Source organism: Anguilla anguilla, chromosome 11 (assembly GCF_013347855.1).
Source record: "Anguilla anguilla isolate fAngAng1 chromosome 11, fAngAng1.pri, whole genome shotgun sequence".
Taxonomy (NCBI): domain Eukaryota; kingdom Metazoa; phylum Chordata; class Actinopteri; order Anguilliformes; family Anguillidae; genus Anguilla; species Anguilla anguilla.
The window spans coordinates 34,973,958-34,998,770 of record NC_049211.1 but is presented as its reverse complement, the minus strand read 5'-3'; the positions used below and the strand labels follow the sequence as shown (position 1 = coordinate 34,998,770).

The window sequence follows — 24,813 nt, the reverse complement described above, 5'->3', positions numbered from 1 at the left end:
GCCACCGTTCACTTCCATCAAAAATCCGCCCGACGGGCGAATAAATGGGATCGCTTCCAGTTGCGAAGCAAATTCGTCCTTCGCCTTCGGTCAAAGTTCAGCTCTGCTCAGCGAAGGTCAACAGAGTTCAGCTCTGCTCAGGAAAGTTCAACGCAGTTCAGCTATGCTCAGCGAAGTTCAACAAAGTTCAGCTACTGCGAATTCGCGGTATCAGGAAAGATAAATGCTTCTTTCATGTGCGCCATAAAATTCAAATTGGATGAATCGCTGATTCTGGCTCTGTCAGCACTGGGTGCTGTATGACACATCTGTACAAGATTACAGGAACAGCATTTTGAAAAGATGCAGCTTAGTGTGGAGTCAGCCGCGGAAGGGGATTTGATGGTAACGCACATTTCTGTAATGTTACAGGTTTTAAAGTTATCTGGCGATACTAGCCAACAGCAGTAGTCTTTGCTAAATTCAGTGCATCACAGCCGCATTATACCCGCTTAGCTGGCTAGCTACCATTCGGCTTTGATACATGGTTCATGCTAGCTATATAAAGCTATTAAGCTGGTAACTTTAACTTCTACAGAAATGTCCGTTAGTTGCTACAAACTATTTTCAACTTGTAAAAGAGAAGTTGAATCTAGCAGCCGAGTGTAGCTACTACAAACCCACAGTCATGACTAGTCATTCAACCTCTGAAAAACGGCTCTCTCTTGCCCCCAAACTATGTGACATCATATCCTTTATCGCTGTGGAGGGATAAAGAGCAGAGCAAACTTTTCAGTATGACCCATAACTCCTATCTTGTGCCTCTCAGGGGATCGAGTGGAAACTTCCAGCGCCTCACAACTGGAGAAGGGCCAGCCCAAGCCTACCAAAGTGAGCTCTCTGCATGGTCCTGTGTGTGTGTGAGCATGCATGTGAATGTGAGTGTGTGGGCATGTGTTTGTATGTGTGAATGTGTGTGCATGTGTCTGTGTGTGTGCGTGTGTGTGGGAATGTGTTTGTATATATGTGTGTGTGTGTGTGTGTGTGTGGCCAGGTGTCTGTCTGTGTGCATGTGTGTCTGTCTGTGTATACATATTTACATGCATGTACCTGCCATTCTCATCCTTAAATCTGAAAATATAAATATATAAACTCTGTACCTGTGTGTTTGTGTGTGTGTGTATTTGTGCTTGTTTCTGTGTGTGTGTGTGTGTGTATTTGTGATTGTTTTTGTGTGTGTGTGTGTATTTATTTCTGTGTATGTGTGTGTGTCTGTGTATGTGTGTATTTGTTTCTGTGTGTGTGTGTGTGTGTGTGTGTGTGTGCGTGTGTGTATTTGTTTCTCTGTGTGTGTTTGTGTGTGTGTGTGTGTGTGTGTGTATTTGTTTCTGTGTGTGTGTGTGTGTTTGTTTCTCTGTGTGTGTGTGTGCGTGTGTGTGTATTTGTTTCTGTGTGTGTGTGTGTGTGTATTTGTTTCTCTGTGTGTGTTTGTGTGTTTGTGTGTGTGTACACGCAGAAGTTTGGCGTGCCAGCGCAGGAGACGTGCGTGGCCTGCCTGAAGACGGTGTACCCCCTGGAGCGGCTGGTGGCCAATCAGCAGGTCTACCACAACTCCTGCTTCCGCTGTTCACACTGCAGCACCAAGCTGAGGTCAGCTGACCTGGCACCAGAGCACGGTCTTCCCCACCTGACCTTCCCCATCTGACCTCACTCCTCTTCCCCATCTGACCTTCCCCATCTGACCTCACTCCTCTTCCCCATCTGACCTCCTTCCTGTTCCCTGTCTGACCTCACTCCTCTTCCCTGCCTGACCTCCTTCCTGTTCCCTGTCTGACCTCACTCCTCTTCCCTGCCTGACCTCACTCCTCTTCCCCACCTGATCTCACTCCTCTTCCCCGTCTGACTTCACTCCTCTTCCCTGTCTACCTCACTCCTCTTCCCTGTCTACCTCACTCCTCTTCCCCGTCTGACCTCACTCCTCTTCCCCACCTGACCTCACTCCTCTTCCCCACCTGACCTTCCCCATCTGACCTCACTCCTCTTCCATGTCTGGCATAATTATTCTTCCTTGTCTGTTTCATCCTGCATATTTGAGACATTTTACGGGTTTAGGAGTAGGATTGTTAGATGCCAGTCCTGGAGAGCCACAGTGTCCGCTCGGTGTGTTTCAGCTTGTAAAGTAAAAGAAAACTAGCAGATGCTGCAGCCCCTGGTTTAGAAAGAAGCAGATTGTGGAAACTATGTTTTTATTCTTAACCCTTATAGGGATTTTATATTTTTTGATGGCCCTACAAATGAAGTTTCTTCTTGGAAAAATGAAATGCTCATAATCTTTGGCCTCTGTCTCCCTCTAATGTCTAGTCTGGGGAATTACGCCTCCTTGCACAGCAACGTTTACTGCAAGCCTCACTTTAGCCAGCTGTTCAAAGCCAAGGGCAACTATGACGAGGGCTTTGGCCACCGCCCCCACAAAGAGCTGTGGGTCGCCCGGGAGGAGGGCGGGGACGAGGACCAGGACGCGGAGGAGCAGGGGAAGCTGGAGGCGGGGCAGGCAGGAAGGCGTGGGGCGGAGCCGGAGAGCCCCACGGTGGAGGAGTCGCCGCTGGCCAAGGTCAACGTCCTGGCCGCCACCCTGGAGACGCCGCCCCCCCCCGCCGAGACGCCCGAGAGGCCCGTGGAGACGCGGCGGCTCAAGATCTCCTGGCCGCCGCCCACCGAGAGGGGAGCGGCGGGGGCCAGCCCCGCCCCGGAGGGCGGAGCCGTCAAGCCCGTCCGCGCCAAGTGGCCCCCCGAGGGCGGCGCCCCGCCCGCCGCGGAGAGCCCCGAGCACAGCGAGCTCTCCGACCTGCGCCAGAACTCCTCCCTCAAGGAGCGGAGCCGCCCCTTTTCCCGGACAAGCCCCGCCCCCTCCCCGGACACCGGCCGCGGAAAGCAGGCGGAGAGAGGCCCGCCCGCTCCCCGGCCAGACGGCAAGGAGAGGGACGCCAAGAGGGGCGTGGCGGCCACGCCCGACAACAGCGCCGTGAACGGCGGGCCCGACCCGGAAGACGAACAGGAAGCGGAAGAACAGGAGGAGGAAATGACTGGCCCAGGACAGGAAGAACAAGAGGAAGCAGACGAAATGGGCGAAGAGAAGGAGACGAAGGAAGAGGAGGAGGAGGAGGAGGAAGAGCAACAGCTGTCCCCTCTGGAACGCCCGACGGGTTCCCCCTCCCCCCCGGCGGAGGGAAAGCACAACCGGACGTCCCAGGACGTGGGATTCTGGGACGGGGAGGAGGGCAGCGGGGGAGGCGAGGGGGAGGTGTCCGCCGAGGAGATGATCAAGAAGAATCGCTACTACGAGGAGGAGGAGGAGGAAGAGCTAGCTGAGCAGGAGGACTGAGAGAGGAGCCGAGCTCCTCAAACCGACCGCGATCCGGCGGCCTTCACGGAACCCGCTCTGACCGAACCCGAGTTCTGACCCAGACGCACGGACGGAACCTGCACCGCTGCTTCACTGCAAGTCCACTTTCCACCTTTGAGCTTTAACGTTTCTCACGGTACCCCGTACCACGTACCGAACGCTCTACGACTACGACTCCCCTTTTTTTAGAGATCATTTTAATCGTTGAGCCACGGTCTGAATCCAAGGATAGATTAAACGCACGGTTTTCAGGAATTTTGGTACTTCGTTCCATTCCGACGTTTTTGTTTTTTTGTTGCACTTTTTTGTATGTTTTTAAATGTCGAACCAAGCCAAAAAAAAAAAAAAGGTGTCTGTATTGTGTCTTTTAAAATGATTTTCCTATGCAATTTTCCAGCTTTTATATGCTGAGAAACAGCACCCACTTTACTAAGCAGCTGTTATCAGACAGAGTAAGGGCTAACGCGCAAGGAAGTGGTTTTTAATTGACGTTTCATTCGATTTTTTTGTACGTTTTCCCGGTCGTTGTGAAAGACGACCGCGATCGTTCTCAGGTTTAGTCTAGGAGTTAAGCGCCTGGTGCACAAGAGCTGACTACGGTCGCCCCCGTTCCCCAACATCCCCTTAAGTCATAACGCACGCTGGAACAGCAGGAGTAAATTCTTGCTAGGTGGGATTTGTATCTGGGGGGGGGTGGGGGCAGAGTGGGCGTGACCTGAGCGATTTGCTTTTGCAGCCATTGGCTGTTTCGGTGTGATGGACACCCCTCGCGCAGGTGGGCAGGCACACTGGCTGAACCGCAGGGTACTCGTCCGCAGCTTGAAGCTCAGGTTTAAGCCCGTAGTCCACAGAGCTGCAGCACATCTGAAGCTAGTCCTCATTTCTCAGACTCGGTTGCAGTTCCGGCGCTCAAACTGCGGTCCCGCGGTTTAAACCCGGTTTAACCGCAGCTCAGCCGGAACGTTCCGGAGGGGAGGAGGATTCTTTTTGGTTCGCATTTCCTCCCTCATCTCCTTTTCTGTACAGAGGCGTGTTCACTTTTTGGGGGCGATTTTAGAGGTGAAGTCTGCAGAATGGACGGAAGAGAGAGAGATCTGAACAATCTGAACACTCGTTCTCATAGCCAGTCATATATACGGACTCTATTAACTGCTGCAACGCTTGCTACATTCTGTTTGATTGTGGGGGGGGGGGGGGGGGTGAAGAACTGAATGTTTTGTTTTTTTTAAAAAGTGGTCCAAACTAAATTTCTTCATGTTACTGTTTAAATATTAATAAATGATTCACGTATATTGGTCTGGTGATTTTTCAGATATTTTCAGCTTGTTGGCATATGCATGATCAAGAAATGTGTATTGGTATGAGATATCACAGTATACGCACACATGCTTACACGTGCACACGCACACACACGTACAGAGCTACATTATTTCAACATCATCTGAACTGTAAGTCCTCCAGCTGACTGGACGACTCCTGGTGTTGTCTCTTTGTGCTGGAGGGAATGTGTTGCGAAAGAAAAGGCTGACAGTGAACTCTTTTTGGAAGCAGCCATCTTTATTACAGTGCATCAGCATGGCTGGTTCCGCTCGTACAGCATCACAGTGCAGGCTGAGTCCATCCTCAGACTCCGCAGGCGAACATGGGGTCATTACCGTTACCGAAAAAGATATACAGTAAACGCACCGTATTTTCAATTTACTAAATCTCCAAACTCCGTACGTTCTCCTTAAACTTTGATTAATTTAAGCAGATATGAACTTACCCTTGTATACTATACACAATATTTTCTCTTTACAGCTTGTAGGCACTCACCAGTCAATGTTATACAAGTAACGAACATACAAAAGGGAAAAAAAATCCAACTGATGCCTCAGATGTGAAGATGTAGACATGAGAGCACAAATGCATAAGCACTAAAAACACTGGCATGTTTGGCCAAACTGAGAGGAATATAAACATGCCTATTGCACACCGAGCTGATGTTAAACAGGCATGAAGCACAGGAGTGTGGAAAAGGCAGTACAGTCTGTGATAATCCATGTCCATTTTTTTGTTTTTTCCCACAACCTTTTATATTTTACAGACCTTGGCTTATTTCCATAATACACACACACACCGACTCCATGCCACAGAACACACACACTACTCTTTCTCGTGTTGTCTAAAGAACACATGCACGCACACACACACGCACACACACACCCATGAGAAAACCCTGCCAGGTATGTACTGTATGGGTGAAGGGTGTGTGGAGTTTTGCACTAAATTTTCCTGAGGATTCCTTTTCTAATGGCTGGGAAGCTTTTATAGGATATGCGGGGTTAACAGAATCCCAATAAAAGTGCATAAAAGTACTAAATTATTTTCCATCAACCACAACCCCCCGTGGAAAGACCAGCCTTGCCTTGCCAGATCACCAATAGGAGGGAAAACACCACAGATTCTCTATCGTAGTTAGACGATAAGCACCTGCTTTCTTTCCTTCAGAGGTGAAATGACAGTTTATGAATATTCACGAGAGGCGTGGCCAAGTCAGAACACCCATTGTCTTTGGCCATGCTCCTTTCATTCATTCATGATATGCCTCACAGTTTCCAACAGCAGAGGGAGCACATTCACTGTTATGAATATGGAGTTCAATATCTGGTTAGTCTATACAATCTATGACAGCACACCGCAGAACTGAGTAGCAGACATCTCCCACCCAACCTTACGACCAGGGAATACAGTGCTGATTCCTTTAAGACTAAACGTATTAGAGGACATATTGATCATTTGTAAATACATGCCTTGTTTCAAGGTGATTTATGTAGATAAAAATATATTCATATATATATACACAACATATTATACCCCATTAACAATCATTTTGGCGTTCATACGTGAATGTGAGTGTAACTTGCAACAGACATATTGATAGCCAATCCCAGATCATTTCTGACTGTAGCCACGTGTGCAAGCTCCTTATTGGCCATTTCTCCAGACACCACAGAAACATTCTCAGTGCTTTCCCTGGATCAGCTTGACAGAACCCCAGAGAAACGAACAGCACAGTTAAAGACGGCTCGTTCGGCCGAACAGGGTGCGAACCTGGAAGGCCCACAGACAGTCCTTCCCTTTCTCAAGGGTTCACAGGGTTTACTTCACGTGTTCATTCCTATCAGTGACGCAGAGACGGAGCGTTTAATGGAAATGAGTCACTCCGTTCGCTGAGGAGCGCTGCAGATGCACCACTCCCAGTGTGACTGTCCCAGTGTGAGTCAGTGGTTCTCAAACGTGGCCCTGGGGGGGCCCCTCTGTACACTGGTTTTCATTCCAACCTCAACAGCAATCCCAGAATTTTAACAAGCTGTTAATTTTTCTTAATTAGGTGCTTTTAGTGTTTTAGAGCTGGGGTTCCAGAAAGGGCCAGTGTGTTAGAGTCATTGTTAGCAATCACTAGAGTCATTGCTAAGCACCTTGATTAGTAGAATCAGGATCAGGTGTGTGCACCCACACTGGCCCTTTCTGGATTAGACTGGGGAGCCCAGCTCTAAAACATGACACCTAATTAAGAAAAATGAACAGCTTGTTAAAATTCTGGGATTGCTGTTGAGGTTGGAATGAAAACCAGAATACACAGGGGTCCCGCAGGACCGAGTTTGAGAACCCCTGCTCTGAGGGACCGGCGAGACTACATGGGGGGAAAAAGGGGAGTGATAAGACGGACGCACGAAAAGGAGTCTGCAGACACACTGGAGGTTTGTAATTAAGTGAAGCAGTTTAAGTTGGGCTGGGGGCCCTCGCAGACCGCAGCGCCCCTCGCAGTGTTCCCTGGCTGGGGCCAGGCCTTTTCTGACCTGGAAAGAGCCATCCTTAGCATCCTGGCTTTCGTCTGGCCCTGTGGGCTCTCCACTGCTCAACTTCGTCAATAGCTTTCCATTTCTCTGCAGCATCGTAAGCTACAGTCCTTGTGACATTAGCATACGGTTGGTCATATTTTCCTCTTTTGACAAGGAAAGACGGGTAGATTATTTTTCTAGCAGTCAACAGCTGTTAATAGCATCTGTTAATTGGCAGTTGTTAATTCACAGGTGTTAAAAGCAGTTGTTAACTGACAGTTGTTCATAGCAGTTGTTAATAAACGTTAATAGCATTTGTCAATTGACTGTTGCAAATTGAAGTTGTTAATTGCTGATTACCATCTTATTATGCCGCATCTCGGAACACCAAAACAGCAAAAGAAATCGATGGTGTAAATGAGATCCGGCTTACAGCTTGTTTGATTCTCGGTTATTTATTCCTAACGATAATTTGTATCTACAAAATGTGAGCCTGTTTTAAAAACGAAGGCTACAGTAAAGCAAGTAACCATTCCTATGAATGACTCTGATTACAATGAGTCGTGCAGTGTATTTAGACTTCACTCTCGAAGCTGTAAGCATTTCGGTTCTGAACGACCCCCCATTCCCGAAAGGCTCGTCCCTGAGCTTCTGCAGAACTGTATTTTCTCTTTATTCACGGAAAGAAACAGTGACCCCTTGTGGAAAGTTAAAGTAACACCAGCAGCGTTTCAAACCCCAAAGCTGCTAATAGTATAAGGCAGGGATCAGCAACTCGCGGTCCTCGAGGGCCGGGAACTGCTGGTTTTCCACCCTCCCTTTGCCTGGGAGTCAGGTGTGAAGACAGTCTGGCCAATCAGTAGCACTAATTACCCGGGAGAAAGGAAAACCAGGGCTGGATTTGGATTCGAGGGCCAGAGTTGATGATCCCTGGTATAAGGGCCTTGCCATCCAGTCACATCACAGAATCACACGGAACAAACCGCCCACTGGATCAGAAAGCTTTTGAAAGCTTGCAGCAGCTTAAAGAAGCGGAAGGGAACAGTGAATATATATCTTTAGATAATCCTGACGAATCGTCTCCAGGGCAGGACGTCTCTTTTCCGGCGACGGGATGTGGGACAGCCAGTCTCCTGAGGTTTCTTTTTTTTTTTTTTTTTTGAGAGAGAGGGCGTGTCTACATCCCTCCTCAGCCGCTCAGGGGGTGCAGGTCCACCTTGACCCTCTCGCCGCTGCTCAGCATGCCGATGGTGGGGTACAGCCCCCCCACCGGCACCCCCACCTCCCGCTTCCCCATCACCTGCCCGTTTCGGGTGAAGAACACCTGAGAGGACACAAGGGGGCGACAGTGAACCGGCTGCTTCGCCTGAGATTCGCACAAATAACAGTCATGTTTCCCTGCTCTGGTAGTCATGGTGAGAGGCTCGCACTCACTCGCATGTGTGTGTGTGTGTGCATGTGTGTGTGTGTGTATGTGCGTGTGTGTCTGTATGTGAGTGTGTATGAGTGAGTGAGCGTGTGCATGTGAGTGTGTGTGTATGTGTATGTGTGTGTGCGTGTGTGTCTGAGTGAGTGAGTGAGTTGTCTGAGTGAGTGAGTGTGTGTGTGTGTGTGTGTGTGTGTGTGTGTGCGTGCGTGAGCTGCTCACCATAACCTTCCTGGCCTCACTCTCCGGCTCCATCTCCTCTTTGTCCTCTCTGTCCTCTCTGTCCTCTTCCTCATCTTCATCATTCGGGTAGAGAATATTCTGCATCTCAAAGGAGTCCATATCATCACCGTCATCTACACTCACAGAAAGACAGACAGACAGACAGACAGACACAAACACACACACATAGAATACTGTGTGAGGACTGAATATATCCCGTAATGACAAACTTTGGCACTGGTTTAAGAGAGTCAATCCCCACCCCTCTTCGAGCCCCCTCTCACCTTCCCAATCCTGGATGTAGTCCCGGGGGAACAGGATCCCGCAGCCCATGATGTCCCCCTCGAAACAGCGGGGGCCAAAGGGGTCCCCCTCCCCGTTGCCGTGGAAAACCTTCCCGTCGTCTGTGTGAGAAAAGAGTCTCAGCCACACTGAGGATGATCTCTCTAATGAGACATACACTAACACACTGAGACGCACACAGAAAAACACTGAGACACATACTGAGACACACAGAGACACACTGAGGATGATCTCTCTAATGAGACATACACTAACACACTGAGACACACACAGAAAAACACTGAGACACACACTGAGACACACACAGAAAAACACTGAGACACACACTGAGACACACACAGAAAAACACTGAGACACACACTGAGACACACACAGAAAAACACTGAGACACACTGAGGATGATCTCTCTAATGAGACATACACTAACACACTGAGACACACACAGAAAAACACTGAGACACATACACAGAGATACACTGAGACACATACTGAGACACACTGAGACACATACTGACACACAGGCACACACTGAATGCCAAAATGAGATGTACATTGAGACACACTGAGACACACACTGAAACAGGCTGAGACACACTGAGAGACACTGAGACACGCAGAGTCACACACCGAGACACAGAGGGAACACAGCGACACACAATGCGACCCAGAGTTACACACACAGAAACACAGGGACACATGAAAACACACACTGAGACCGAAACAAAGCATCAAGCTTGCTGATATACAGTGAGCTCCATAATGTTTGGGACAAAGATGTATTTTTCTCGACTTAGCTTCGTACTCTATAATATTAAATTTATTATCAAACATTTGACACGTGGTTAAAGTGCAGATTCTCAAGTTTTATTAAACTGTATATAGACACAACTTTTTATGCATAGCCCTCCATTTCAGGGCACCATCATGTTCAGGACAAATGACTTCACTAATGAAGTCCGATTTGGCCAATGCAGGTATAAGCAAGCTTTTAGTATCTGGTCTTGTTACTGGGCTTTTGATTGCCTTTGGAGTCTGTTATTGGCGGTTGTCAACAGAAGGACCGGAAATGAGAAAAACCATCAGAGACATAGGCCAAACTGTATGCCTACCAAAATCAACAGTTTGGAATATCATAAAGAAGAAAGATAGCACTGGTGAGGTTCAGTAACCCCAAAGGGCCTGGTATGCCAAGAAAAACCCCCAAACACCTGTCCGACAGATCAGAAACACTCTTCGGGAGGCAGGCACGGATGCGTCAGTGACTACTGTCCGCAGAAGCCGTTGTAAACAGAACTACTGAGGGCCGCAACACGCAAACCACTAGCCGCAGAAACAGGGTGGCCAGGTTAGTTTCCGAAGAAGTACTCAAAAGAGCCTGCAGAGTTTCTGGGAAAAGGTCTTGTGGACAGATGAGACCAAGATTCATTGTATCAGAATGATGGCGAGATCCAAAGCACCCCCCCTCCCCCTGCGCGTACCACGGAGGGAAAAGAGACAGAGCGTGTCACCCCCCTCTCATCCTGTCCTTCAAAAACGCGGGGACAACGAAGCCTGGCTACTGAAAGAGAGTCTCTCTGCGCCTACACGTTCGACTGAGGTGAACTGCCATTAAAACGGTGCGTCGGGGAAGAACGCTTCGCAAGTCGCCTCGATGCGAATTCCTGTGCGAACTTGCACGGTTCCGTACGGGTTTATGGGGACCTCGGTGGCCCGCCCCTCCGGGTGCATCTCGATTGTCCCTAGCGAGCGCGCCGTGTTTACCGCGCGCGTTCCTCCGCGACGCCCGCGCGACACGCCCAGACTCCGGACGGCCGGCACGCCCAGGCAGACACCCGAAGGGCACGCGTGTCCCCGCACCGGCACAGGTGCTGTTAAAGTAACACGGCCAAAAACACAAGCAAACAGTTTTCTACGCATGAACTTTTTGCCCCAGAAAAAAAACAAAACATTACAAAAAAAAAAAGAAAAAAAGAAGAAGAATATTTGAAAATAAATAATAAAACAAAAATAAAGGGAAACGAAAACGTTGCGCTGCAGACGAAAACGAACGTGCAGCCCGGTAAATATTTGTGGAGTTGTCATGGGACCCGTCTGAGACAGCGGGTACTGTTTAAACAATCTGGACGGCAAGCACGAGGGGTGGGGTGGGGTGCGGTGGGGTGGGGTGGGGGGTGGGGGGGGGACTGTTAGGGGGCACGCAAGATGAAGTATCTATCATTACTGCGCATGCAGGTCGCTGTCACAACAACACGCGCGCAAAACAAACACGGGAGTACGCTTATCGGCGGGAGGCTAAAAATAGCGAGGCGGCGGGGCGGATCAGCGCAGAGAGAGACGACTCTGCAGAGAGACGAGCCGCACTGAGCGCGTGCGGGCGAGAGACGCACAGCGCCGAGCGTTCTCTGAACCCCACGCTCGTCCCGTCCAGCCTCACCTCGGGGGTTATTTCTCACACTTCAGCAAATTTAGCAGAGCACATTTTGAGCTCCTTTTTGATATATTTCTTTAAAAAAAAATTTTTTTTAAACGCTAGTCTGTCAGCCGGTAGATTCGATTTCCCACGATGCACGCGGGCACGTTTTTTCGCTGACCGGTGGGGCAAACGACTCCGCGGTCCAGCGGGTGTTTCGTTAGCCCGAACCCACGTGCGGACTCTCCAGGCACGAGCGCGCGTCCGTCTCACATGAGCGGCCCGCTTCCGTGTTCCAGAGGGGGAAAGCGAGGAGCTGTCACCACCAAGACACGAGCCAGCAACCCCTTCCGCCGGGTCGCTGCATTTAAAGCGAGTTTACTGTGAACTGTGCCGCGCGGCTTTGGGCAATTCTGAACGTCAAAGGGCAGTGCATTTCACCTGATAATGTAACGGGAAGCGAGGACTTCCTGTAGGTACCAGGTCAGGCAGGGTATGACATCACCTCAAGGTTCATATCTCCTCTGAAAGTAGATAGAAGCTCCACCCATTTTTTGGGTTAGGAAGCCTCACTCTCCAATTGCAGTGAAGCAGTGAGAGAAACGACCGAATCACAGGGCACTGTGTGGCCATGGTTAAAACAGGAATGTAGATCTACCTCTTAACATCAGGTCTACTTGCACAGACCAGGCAATGTTTTTCCAATCTTCAATTGTCCAGTTTTGGTGATCACTGTAGCCTCATCTTCCTGTTTTTAGCTAACTGGAGTGGAACCCGGCAAGGTCTTCCGCTGCAGTAGCCAATCCGCTTCAAGATATGACGAGTTGTGACAGACATGCCCTTCTGCACACCGCCGTTGTAATCAGCTGTTATATGAGCATTTGTGGACTTTCCAGTAGCTTGAGCGAGTTTGCCCATTTTTCTCTGACCTCTGTCAGTAACAAGTCTTTGTCCACAGAACTGCCATTCGCTGGATGATTTTGTTTATGACACCACTCTCCATAATCTCCATCAGATTATGGAGATTTTGAGATGCTGGAACCGCCACGTTTGGAACCAACGATCATACCCCGGTCAAAGTCCCTTAAATCACACATCTTGCCCGCTCTAATGTTTGTTCGAAGAACAACCGAACCTCTCCACCAAGCCCGCACGCTCCGCACACTGAGTTTCAGCCACACGGTTCGCTGTTTGGAGGAGGAGGCCGTTTGCGTTAGCAAGCAGGTGTTCCTAATTAAGTCGCGACCGAGCGCATACCAAAAGTCTATGACGGACGGTCCAACGTACAGGTGATAACCCGAAATGATTCTAACAGTGAAGCTAATAGTGAAAAGACCCGTTTTCCACACGCCTAACCAAAACGAAGACGACGGCGGCAGCCTCAGAGCAGCGCGACCTTCAGCGAGAGGCAGGGCTTTCACAGAAGTCCCCGTTTTCCAAGAAAGGAGCAGCCGGAGTTATTTTCGCTCTTCTCTCTCCTGCTGCAGGGCAGATGTTGCTCAAAGCACAGTGGCTTAGGCCTCCATAGAGCCCACATGCCCCGCTGGGGCTGACGCGATTAAACCCCCCCCACAGCTCCTCGGGCGTGGCTCGTTACGGAGCGGACGACCCCCCCCCCCGCCCCCCCCCCCCCCACACACACACACCTGTCCCGTTCTGCACCTACGGTTTGGGTCGGCACTGTAACCCGAAAATTCTGTATGGAACTGTAGGACTATGCGTTTCACTGAGCTTCCTGACACAGCTTTTCTTTTTGCACACGATCCAGTTATGCAGGAGTGCCCTACCTGGGAATCGAACCCGTGACCTTAAGGTTGTCCTGTGTGAACCTGGGGTGATTTATTATTTGTAGTTTCCTCTCTTGAGCGACGAAGGTAAACACTGCCATTTGATTGGGCGACATAGTTCAGGAGGTAAGACCGATTGTCTGGCAGTCGGAGGGTTGCTGGTTCAAACCCCGCCCTGGGCATGTCGAAGTGTCCTTGAGCAAGACACCTAACCCCTAACCCCTAACTGCTCTGGCGAATGAGAGGCATCAATTGTAAAGCGCTTTGGATAAAAGCGCTATATAAATGCAGTCCATTTACCATTTTACCATTTACTTAGCATTGTTGACTATTGGAGGCTGACCTGTGATGTAATCAGTGAGTAAACTCTCGGACTCGTACCCAAATATTTAACTTCTTGCCTCCCAACTGTAGCTCACATCCCGAGGATCTGACTGATACAGTCAACACTACATTCACGGCAGTCTGTTTCCTCCTTCTCTCTCTATCTCTCCATATCTCCCACTAGCTCAATCTCTCTCTCTCTATCTCTCCATATCTCCCACTAACTCAATCTCTCTCTCTGTCTCTCCATATCTCCCGCTAGCTCAATCTCTCTCTCTTTCTCTGCATCTGTGTATCTCTCTGTGGGAGATGCTGCTTCCGCTGGATGAGATGACGGGCTCTTATCGACCGCCGCTGCCTCTCCGTAGCCCTCAGATGTCCCAGACTGCTTTGATGAGTGCATCCCTTCCAGGGCTCTGGCTCCTGCTTGGGGCACCGGTGGGGGGGGGGGGGGGGGCAGGGTGTGTGTGTGTGGTGGGGGGCTAGGTGTGTGTTTGGGGGAGAGGGGCCTTGTGTGTGTTTGGGGGAGTGTGGGTGTGTGCGTGGGGTGGGAGGGGGGGCGTGGGGGCTGTTCCTGGGCTAGTCTGGTCTGTGATTGGTGGTAATTCCTTATCCATTCATTGCTTATAATATCAAGTACCTGCTAGACCCCAAGAAGGGCCTGATTAATCGGCATGGCGGAAGGTAGATATTTCAGAGTGCAGCTGTCCCTCGCACAATTGTAAGGCACGTAAGGTGGCCATGTTAAATGCCTGTTTTTAAATGAAAGAACTCCCTGTTTTCTGTGGTCAAAGGAGATCCTGTCTGTAACAGATAGAGTGATGGTGAGAGTGTGAGTGAGAGTGAGAGAAAGGGTGTCAGAGGGAGGGAGAGGGAGGGAGAGCGAGAGAGAGAGAGAGAGACCGGTAGAGACTCACCCGCATGGTAGGCCACCGATCCTCGACTCCACCCTGGGTGTCTGTTTTTAGGGTAATTCTGCGGAGAGACACAGTCCTGTAAATCAGTCATTCCGCTCCCACTGTTTAAAAAAAAAAACGAAATTTAAAAATACCTACTACTGCGATAAAGCCAGTATACAGACAACCGCTATGCACCAAGGAAAAGCCCCCTTGGCTTGTCGGTACCTCAGATCATATAACCCTCTTCCAGGGCAACATTTTAGCCGTTGCATCAGATTTTTTTTGCAGGTATTTGTTTATGTTATTTCAAGTGCATTAGATTACATCATTTGTTTTCTTAGCAGGGCCCCCTTATCTGGGGGAAAGCGGGGCGGCTTACATTTTCACAAATTCCGCTGGGGCTGAGAGCGTCGGACCCGGCCCTGCCAGCACAAGCAGCGGGGTGAGCCGGCGGCGCGATAAGATCGCGGGACGGGGGAGCGCTTCACACGAGCGCGAAACGCCAGCACGGTCGAGCGTTACGGGGGCGCCGCCCCGAGCTGTTCTGAGCCTCCGCCGCCGCAGCCCGCCAACGCCTCGGCTTTTCCTCCGCCCGGGGGTTTTACCGCGCGCGTTCCAGCGGGAACGTCGCGGACGGAGTGTAGCACAGTGGGTAAGGAACTGGGCTTGTAACCGAAAGGTCGCAGGTTCGATTCCCGGGTAGGGCACTGCCATTGTACCCTTGAGCAAGGTACTTAACCGAAATTGCTTCAGTATATATCCAGCTGTGTAAATGGATACAATGTAAAATGCTATGTAAAAAGTTGTGCAAGTCGCTCTGGATAAGAGCGTCTGCTAAATGCCTGTAATGTAATGTAATGTAATGCAATGCGAACGTGTCATTCCGGATGCGGCTTTCGCTGAGGGGAAGTAAGGAGGCCATCGCAGTCGAATGTCTGTCACCCCGTTTCAACAGGCGTGTTTATTTAGCGCATATGGCCAAAAAACAGACACACAACGCACCTCCGTCAATGTGAATCAACCAATCAGGGGGCTGCCTCTGCACACCCAGAGTGAATAGGACTTATTAGTTTAAGAGACAGTGCAGTGTGTAAAGTATTTGGACAGGGACACAATTTCTGTTGTTTTGGCGCTACTCCACCCATTGGATTTGAAATAAAACAATGAACATCAGCTTAAAGTGTAGACTGTCGGCTTTAATTTGAGGGTGTTTACATCCATATTGTGATATCTGTGCAGGAATTACAGCCCTTTTTTATAGAAAGTTCCCCAATTTCAGGGGAGCAAAAGTAATTGGAAGATCGGCTGCTCAGCTGTTTCTTGGCCAGCAGTGTGTCTTTGCATAACTAGCTCATGTACCAGCAAGCTAACAAATGAGTGTCATGGCCAATAAAGCAGGGCATCATGAGGCTGAAACATCTAAATAAATCGATCAGAGACACTCGGTGTGTCAAAAGGAAGGAAGAATGTACTGGTGAGCTCAGCAACAGCAAACTACCAGGTAGACCACAGAAGACCACTGTTGTGGATGACCGAAGAATGCATTCAACAGTGAAGAAAACCCCCCTTTTCAACTGTCGAACACATTAAGAACACGCTCCAGGACGTAGGCATAGGTGTTTCAAAGACTACCATAAAGAGAAGACTACACCAGCACAACCTCAGAGAGGGTTCACCTTACCAGTGCAAACCACTAGTAAGCCTCAAGAACAGAACAGCCAGGTTGAAAGTACACAAAAGAACTAGAGCTCTGGAACAAAGTATTCTGGACAGAAGAGACGAGTATTAACCTGTACCAAAGGTACGGAAAGAGGAAAGTGTGGAATAAGAGTGGAACTGCTCACGATACAAAGCATGCCATCTCATCAGCCAAACGTGATGGAGACAGTGCTATGGCCTGGACATGTACGGCTGCCACTGGGACTGGCTCATTAGCCCTTATTGATGATGTGACAGCTGACGGCAGCAGCAGGACGAATTCTGAAGTGTACTGGAACTGCCTCCTCACATTCCTCGAAACTCACTGGATGGACGGCAGCAGGATAATGAGTCAATCAAAGCAATAATAAAGCAAAAATAACAAATCTCACTCTATCGGAGAGCACTGTGGCTCTCAAGCACGCAGGCACACACACAGAAAAAACACACGCACACAAACACACACCCAAATGCACACACGCATGCAAGCACGCGCGAAAACACACACACACACAAACACATACAGAAAACACACCCAAATGCACACACACAAACAAACACACACACACACAAGCACGCAAACACCTACGAGCACACACACACACACACAAACGCACATGCACAAAAACACATACACGCATACAAACACGCATTCACACACATGCACACGCATGTGTGTAAATGTGCACATGCACACACGTACACAAACACACACACACACACACACACACAAACAAGCGCACACACGCATGTACACACAATTCAGATTTTTATCAACTGTATAAATTCTACCCAAAAAATGATTATCATTTCTTCATTTCACTGCTTAATTTTTCAGATTTCATTAGCCTTATCTGAAAATGAATGGAAATCTGAGCAAAGGTTTGGCTTTAAAATCCTAAGCTGGTTGTGTATATGTACACACATTCGTGTGTTTATATTTGGATGTGCGTGTGTATACTAGCCTATATGCCGAATTTCTATTACGTTGTGTCACGGCCATAAAAAAGCCGACTGTTATGAAATGGAGTGAAAGTGAAGTGACCCCGAAGTCAACCTCATCATTTAAACACTCGAATAGAAACCGCTTAGACCGCGAAACACCAGCTTCCCCCCCCCCCACCCTCCCCCATTTACCCAGGCTGCGAAAGCCATTAGTGTAAATAAATAATGCGCTTCCAAGAAGCGTGGGGCGGGACTCCTGCCGAGCTGGGGGCCCTATCTGATGCGCGGGGGCCGTTATCGCCTGCGTTTCCACCGCATGGGGGCCCAAATCCATCTCCTGCAACAGATATACACCCCCCCCCAACCCCCCCTGCATGAACCCCCCCCACCACCCACCCACCTTTGTTTCTGCTTTCTGCTACCCTGTGTCAACACTGCAGGCCATGCATAACCATAACATGTACACATCACGCCAGTGTGCAGTGAATTAGTAACAAGTACACATCACGCCAGTGTGCAGTGAGTTAGTAACGAGTACACATCACACCAGTGTGCAGTGTGTTAGTAACGAGTACACATCACACCAGTGTGCAGTGTGTTGGTAACAAGTACACATCACGCCAGTGCGCAGTGAGTTAGTAACATAAGTCAGTTAAATGAACACATCACACCAGTGTGCAGTGAGTTAGTAATATAAGTCAGTTAAATGAACACATCACACCAGTGTGCAGTGAGTTAGTAACATGTCAGTTAAATGAACACATCACACCAGTGTGCAGTGAGTTAGTAACAGGAACACATCACGCCAGTGTGTAACAGGATCATTTAAAAACCACCAGAAATGAAGTGAGCGTCACAGACCCTATAATCCAGTGTGCACCACCGCCTCGACTCACAGCAGAAACCCGTGCAGCACCTCTCCGGTGCGACTTTAGCTAGGCTTGTCACGGTGTTCAGTTTAACCAGGGGGCATACAGTGCACTAGCCTACACCAGTGCAGCCAGTTCGTCTCAATTAGGTAATTAGGTCAGCAATACAATTCTTTTATTTGCCTCCCAAAATTGTGCAATTTCTGTCAACATTTAAAATCGTGGACACATGTACTCATCCTTCCCCCTGCACTCATACCGAGAGAATATTCGTGGCAATGCGCCGGTTTTGTAATTCAAACAAACCACGAAGGGCAGGTTTTATTAGCCGTCGAAGCAGGTTGTGCTGAAACCGACTGGTGTATATTTAAGACCTGACAAGGGCTGTCCATGCAAGAAATCTGGGAAATATCTGAACTGAAGCAATTTTGTAAGGAGGAATGGTCTAAAATTCCACCTAATCATTGTGCAAGTCTGATCAACAGCTATAGGCAACATTTGTTGGAGGTTATTACTGATAAAAAAAGATCCTACCAGTTCCTACTAGATACAAGGTTCACATACTTTTTCCAGTCTGAACTGTGAATGTTTAGACAACGTGCTCAATAAAGACATGAAAAGTGCAACTGATTGTGTGTTATGAGTTTAAGCAGAATGTGTTTGTTTATTATCGTGACTGATGAAGATCAAACCACATTTAACGAGCAATTAATAAAGAAGTCCAAATTCAGGTAATTCCAAAGAGTTCACCAACTTTTTCTTGCAATTGTAAGGACACTGAAATAAGGACACAGGCATACACTAAGAACACTGAAATAAGAACGCTGATATAAGCACACTGAAATAAGGACACAGGCAAACACTAAGAACACTGAAATAAGAACGCTGATATAAGCACACTGAAATAAGGACACAGACATAAGAACGCTGATATAAGCACACTGAAATATGGTGTAATTTAAAACCACAGCCTCCCTGGGGATGACAATGGGAACTATGACGATGATGATGACGATTACGGTGACGAAGCTGACTCACCCTCCGCGCCAGACCCAGGGCAATGTAACACTTTTCTCCGGAATCCACAATCTCCACCTCGAAGTAGTGAGAGCGCGTGCTAAGAGGAGCCCGCGCCTGGGCCAGGCCCACGTCCATTATACTCTTCCCCTTCCCTGTGTACTCCAACAGCTAGAGAGAGAGAGACAGAGAGCATTCATTATACTCTTCCCCTTCCCTGTGTACTCCAACAGCTAGAGAGAGAGAGAGACAGAAAGCATTCATTATACTCTTCCCCTTCCCTGTGTACTCCAACAGCTAGAGAGAGAGAGAGAGACAGAGAGCATTCATTATACTCTTCCCCTTCCCTGTGTACTCCAACAGCTAGAGAAAGAGAGAGAGACAGAGAGCATTCATTATACTCTTCCCCTTCCCTGTGTACTCCAACAGCTAGAGAGAGAGAGAGAGACAGAGAGCATTCATTATACTCTTCCCCTTCCTTGTGTACTCCAACAGCTGGAGAGAGAGCATCTGTTATACTCTTCCCCTTCCCTGTGTACTTCAACAGCTAGAGAGAGAGAGAGAGACAGAAAGCATTCATTATACTCTTCCCCTTCCCTGTGTACTCCAACAGCTAGAGAGAGAGAGAGAGAGCATCTGTTATACTCTTCCCCTTCCCTGTGTACTCCAACAGCTGGAGAGAGAGAGCATCCATTATACTCTTCCCCTTCCCTATGTACTCCAACAGCTGGAGAGAGAGAGAGCATTCATTATACTCTTCCCCTTCCCTGTGTACTCCACCAGCTAGAGAGAGTAAGAGAGTGAGAGAGAGAGCACACCCATTATACTCTTCCCTTTCCTCGTGTACTCTGACAGCTAGAGAGGGAAGAGAGAGAGAGAGCATCTATTATACTCTTCCCCTTCCCTGTGTACTCCAACAGCTAGAGAGAGAGAGAGCATCTGTTATACTCTTCCCCTTCCCTGTGTACTCCAACAGCCAGAGAGAGAGAGAGATTGAAGGAGGGAGAGAAAGCGATGTAAATATTTTTTTTATATTATCATGTAACTAGCAGCGCATCTCCAGTTTCATTCTTTATTTTACTTTCAATTATTATTTCTATTTCTATTATTGTTGTAGATAACAACTATGTCATTTCTGTTACTACTAAGTCATTTAATTGTTTAGATTTAATGTATTTCGTTTTATTTAATTTCACATAGAGTGAAGAGACAGGTTGAGAGAGAGCGAGAGAGACTGTCAGATTCTCTAACACCGCAAAAAGACACGGGATCACACAGCACTGAACAGCCATCAGGCAAATAAAACCACATTTCAAATCAAACGACTTGAACTTGAGAGAAAAGAAAGAAGGGAGGGAGAGCAGCAGAGACAAGAGCCAAGGAAAGGAAGAGAAAGACAGAAAGATGAGAAAGGAGAGAAAAACCCCACGCGCACAGACAGCGGGGCTTTTCCATTACAGCCTTTTGCCCGTCCATCAGAGGCCATGTTGGGCACGGGCCAGCAGACTTTGGGGGGGTAATTCAACATGAATGAGAGGAGCGCGGGCAGCAATGGGCCGGTCTGTTTGGGCCTGTGTTTGTGGCAACGAGCAGCTCTGCCTTACAACCGACGGAAGGAAGGAGCCGTGTCAGACCGCGCCAGGCCAACAAGACTGGGCGAAGGGCCCTCGAAATCCGGAGCTGGACCACACCCCCCGATACTACAGACCATGCCACCGATGCTGCAGACCACTCCAACTGATACTGCAGACCACATCCCCCGATACAACAGACCACACCCTTCGATACTGCTGACCACGCCCCCTGATACTGCAGACCGCATCCCCCGATACTGCAGACCACACCCCCGATACAACAGACCACGCCCTTCGGTACTGCAGACCACGCCCCCTGATACTGCAGACTGCGCCCCCTCATACAACAGACCACGCCCCCCCCCATACTGCATACTACGCCGGGCGGGTACCTGAGATCAAGGCCACACCCACTTTCCCAAAGGTGGGGAGGAGGTGACTATTTTACGGCCGAAAGGCCGCACAGAACTACAGGCAAACCAGCGACTATTTTACACGCCTATACAGTACAATAGGAGAGCCAGGGACTATTTTACACCCTACCGCCTATACAGTACAATAGGAGAGCCAGGGACTATTTTACACCCTACCGCCTATACAGTACAACAGAAGAGCCAGGGACTATTTTACACCCTACCGCCTATACAGTACAACAGGAGAGCCAGGGACTATTTTACACCCTACCGCCTATACAGTACAACAGGAGAGCCAGCGACTATTTTACACCCTGCCGCCTATACAGTACAATAGGAGAGCCAGCGACTATTTTACACCCTACCGCCTATACAGTACAATAGGAGAGCCAGCGACTATTTTACACCCTACCGCCCATACAGTACAATAGGAGAGCCAGGGACTATTTTACACCCTACAGCATCCAGCTTACAGTCACAGCTGCATCTTTTTATTCATTAATATCCATACACTCGGCACACACCAATTTTTCAGTGTTACATTATATGGATATACGGATATTTCCGGCACCTCCGTCCAATTTCTCTCTCTACTATTAAAAAGATTCCTGACCTTTTTAATCTCAAACCCCCCTAAAATAACACACGCTTCATCTCATCCAAATGCCTGGGACACATACAGACGGGTGACAAATTAAAGGGAAGACCTGAATAAATGAGTGGTGAAACATAACGAACGCAGATGCTTCCATGCTGGTGTACTGCATGATACAATTAAGCAATTAACATCCTATCATGCTCTATGGCGTGTAGCCTATATAAATGCTGAGCAGGCAGAGCTGACATCGATTTTGGATCAAGATGGCAAGAGAAAAAGGTCTAAGTGACTCTGAAAGAGGGTTCATTATTGGGACACGCATATGGCAGGAGCTTCAGCCAAAAAGACTGCTCAACTGGCTAGCGTTTCCGTAGGAACAGTAACTAAAGTGACACCCACATTCAGATCTATGGGAAAGACATCAGTAAATAGGGTTGGAAATTGCAGTCAAAAGTGCACGTTGGATGACTGTGATGCTCGTGTGATATGTGACAGAAGAGCAACTCCTCCTCAGGTGACGGAGAATGTCAGTGCAGGACACGATTAGACTGTCAGCAAGAACAGTCCGTCGACAACTACATAGAGAGGGATATTATAGTAGGGTTGCAGAGCATAAACCCCTCATTACAAAGACAAATGCACATTTGAGAGTTCAGTGGTGCAAAAACCATAAGCAGTCGTCTACAGAGATGTGGAAAAAAGTGATATGGTCAGATGAGTCATCCTTCACCATATTCTCGACAAAAGGGGCGAGTGCATGTGTGGCATCCACCAAGAGAATGGAACAGAATGCTTGACCCCTACAGCAGTGAGGGGGTCCGGTGGTTCTGTTATGCTGTGGGGGGGCATTTTGGTGGCATGTTTTGGGTCCACTTGTCCCCTTAGAGGAAAGGGTCACTGCAAATCAATATAAAGTCACCAGGTCTCAACCCAATTCAACACCTAAGGGAAATATATTTTGGAAGAATGGTGTTCCATCCCTCCAGTAGAGTTCCAGAGACTTGTAGAATCTATGCCTACATGCACTGAAGCTGTTCTGGTGGCTCGTGGTGGCCCAACACCTTACTAAGACACCTTACTAAGTTGGTTTTTCCTTTGTCACCCGCCTGTACATTAAAAATCTCCAAATATAATAAGGATAAATTGGGATGTGTCCCATTTTGTTGAGGGCAACTCACTCCAGAGCACTCAGCCCGTCTCTGAGGGCTGGTTTGTGTTATACAGCAATATTGGTTTGTGATATACAGTAATATTACAGCAATATCCGTGGGTTTTGGAACAGGTGTCCACAGTTATACGCTGCAGTTCTCCGGACAAACTGCAGAAGGAGCCAATGAGAATCCAGTGAAATTCAAACCCAACACAAGAACACCGTGGCTGGAATTCAATTAGCATGCTGAGATTTTAGCCATTGCTGAAATGTGACAAATTTGTTTTTGACAAAACAAGCCAATCAGCAAAGATGCATTCTTTCCTGCAAAGAACAGATGCGGGCAGGCGGAGTTCCAAACCCACATCCAGGATGGTCATGTTTCAAGAGCCCGAAACAGCGGAAAAAATGAGGGTATCGTTCATCCACTCGAAATGAATACGATGAAAGACAACTCACATCAATGCAAACTGCTACACAAGAAGCGGCAAAGACCAGGTCATGTCAATGTGATTAACCTATGACAGCTATCTGTAAACAACACCAGAAAAAGCTATTTATGCAAAGGGTCAGCTCCACTGAAATCTAAACTGAATCTTGCTTCAGGGCTAAATTGCAATTCAAATGTACGGGAGACCCTTGCGACACACTCGATTGGTCAATCTTTGGTGTCCACAGCTGCAGACTGGACCCTACAGCTGCAGGCATGATTCAACAGGCTGATACGCACCCACCCACCCCCCGCGAAGTTGTAAAAATCGTCCCCAGGAAAAAGACCAATAAAACTACGAGCCTAGATTTCGGATTGCCGCCTGTGCCCCTTCAGTTACGATGCTCCGATGCACAGAACTGTTACGCTGTGCTGATGCCCACGGGAGAGAAGGGGACAGGCCGCACCAGACAACTAATCCTACCCTGAAGAGCATGAGTTCCACTGTTGGGGAAAAAAAATGTAACAATTCCAGTTCTTTTTTTTTTTTTTTTTTGCGTGAGTTTGCTTTGTTCTAGGTTCTCGTGCAGCGGAGCTGAGTCATCAAAATGACCCGTAAAATGTTCCAGGCTTTTCTGCTTATTTATTTATTTTCATCATCCCTGTAAAATGCTCCTCGGCCTTCCAAAGGCTCTGGAGAGCGTGTGGCCCCAAGCTGACCCCCGCCCCGGCCGCTGGGGCGCAGACACAAGAGTTTTTTCCACTCCGTCCCTCCCCCCTCTCTCCTCTCCTTTAAAGCCACCGTTTCCAATTCGCTACACGCCGTTTTAATTACCCAGAGATTTCCGTGCACGAAGAAAAAAAAAAAAAAAAAAAAGAAGCCAACTGCTAACAGTCATGGAAAACATTTCTGGGCCGTCGTTTACAAATTTTTGCATTCTTGTTCATCTCAATAAAAATGAAGAAAAAAAAACCATCAGGCACGGGTCAGACAATGTGGGGAGTTTTTCATTTTGGGTGGGGGGGGGGGAGGGGGGCGTTAGAGGGTAAGAATGTCTGGTGACTGTGGAGAAATGGAACCAATCTCCTTGGATGTGGCAGCACACAAGTGAGACCTACATACAGAAGCAGAAAATAAACAAAAAGTCCAGCACGCACAGTGACTTAATCCACAGCAGGCAGGCATGCGCACGAAAGTTAGCGGGCTGGCACCGGAGCGCATTTTCCCCTGGTCGCGCCGACGGCTAGGCGATGCCACCTAGCACCGCGTGCACGCCGAGTTACTTTACTCACAGAAGCACTTTCCTCTGCGCTTTCTTCCACTTCACAAACTGAAATGTAAAACTTTCAGCCAGGACAGTTTAACCAGGTAACTAGAACAAAAACAAGAACTTTCACAATAGCATTTACCAGCTAAAAAAAAAAACCTTAACAGGAACTATATCAAAAACTCTTAGCTAGAGCCAATACAAGAACATTTACAAGAACAAAAGCATGAGCCTTTACAAGAACCAAACCTAGAACTTCCAGAATTACAAGAAC

The 24,813-nt window shown here is 48.4% G+C and overlaps 2 protein-coding genes across 8 annotated transcripts in view; one reads left to right on the top strand and one right to left on the bottom strand.

The window, feature by feature from the left end:
• The window catches only part of lima1a (LIM domain and actin binding 1a), a 31,277-nt gene extending 27,547 nt beyond the window's left edge, over positions 1-3,730 (top strand). For 4 of the 5 annotated variants that reach the window (XM_035380573.1, XM_035380574.1, XM_035380575.1 and 1 more), the window contains 3 exons: positions 809-870; positions 1,496-1,629; positions 2,341-3,730. In XM_035380573.1, the coding sequence (XP_035236464.1) occupies positions 809-870; positions 1,496-1,629; positions 2,341-3,361 (1,217 nt within the window). In that variant the 3' untranslated portion in view covers positions 3,362-3,730. The remainder of the gene's footprint in view (positions 1-808; positions 871-1,495; positions 1,630-2,340) is intronic. The other variant, XM_035380576.1, reaches the window with a different exon arrangement.
• Positions 3,731-7,855: 4,125 nt separating this feature from the next.
• Positions 7,856-24,813, bottom strand: part of LOC118208632 (SPRY domain-containing protein 3-like) — a 45,672-nt gene continuing 28,714 nt past the window's right edge. For all 3 annotated transcript variants that reach the window (XM_035383494.1, XM_035383495.1, XM_035383496.1), the window contains 5 exons: positions 19,128-19,277; positions 14,596-14,653; positions 9,139-9,258; positions 8,855-8,988; positions 7,856-8,530 (listed from right to left, as the gene is read on the bottom strand). In XM_035383494.1, the coding sequence (XP_035239385.1) occupies positions 8,396-8,530; positions 8,855-8,988; positions 9,139-9,258; positions 14,596-14,653; positions 19,128-19,277 (597 nt within the window). In that variant the 3' untranslated portion in view covers positions 7,856-8,395. The remainder of the gene's footprint in view (positions 8,531-8,854; positions 8,989-9,138; positions 9,259-14,595; positions 14,654-19,127; positions 19,278-24,813) is intronic.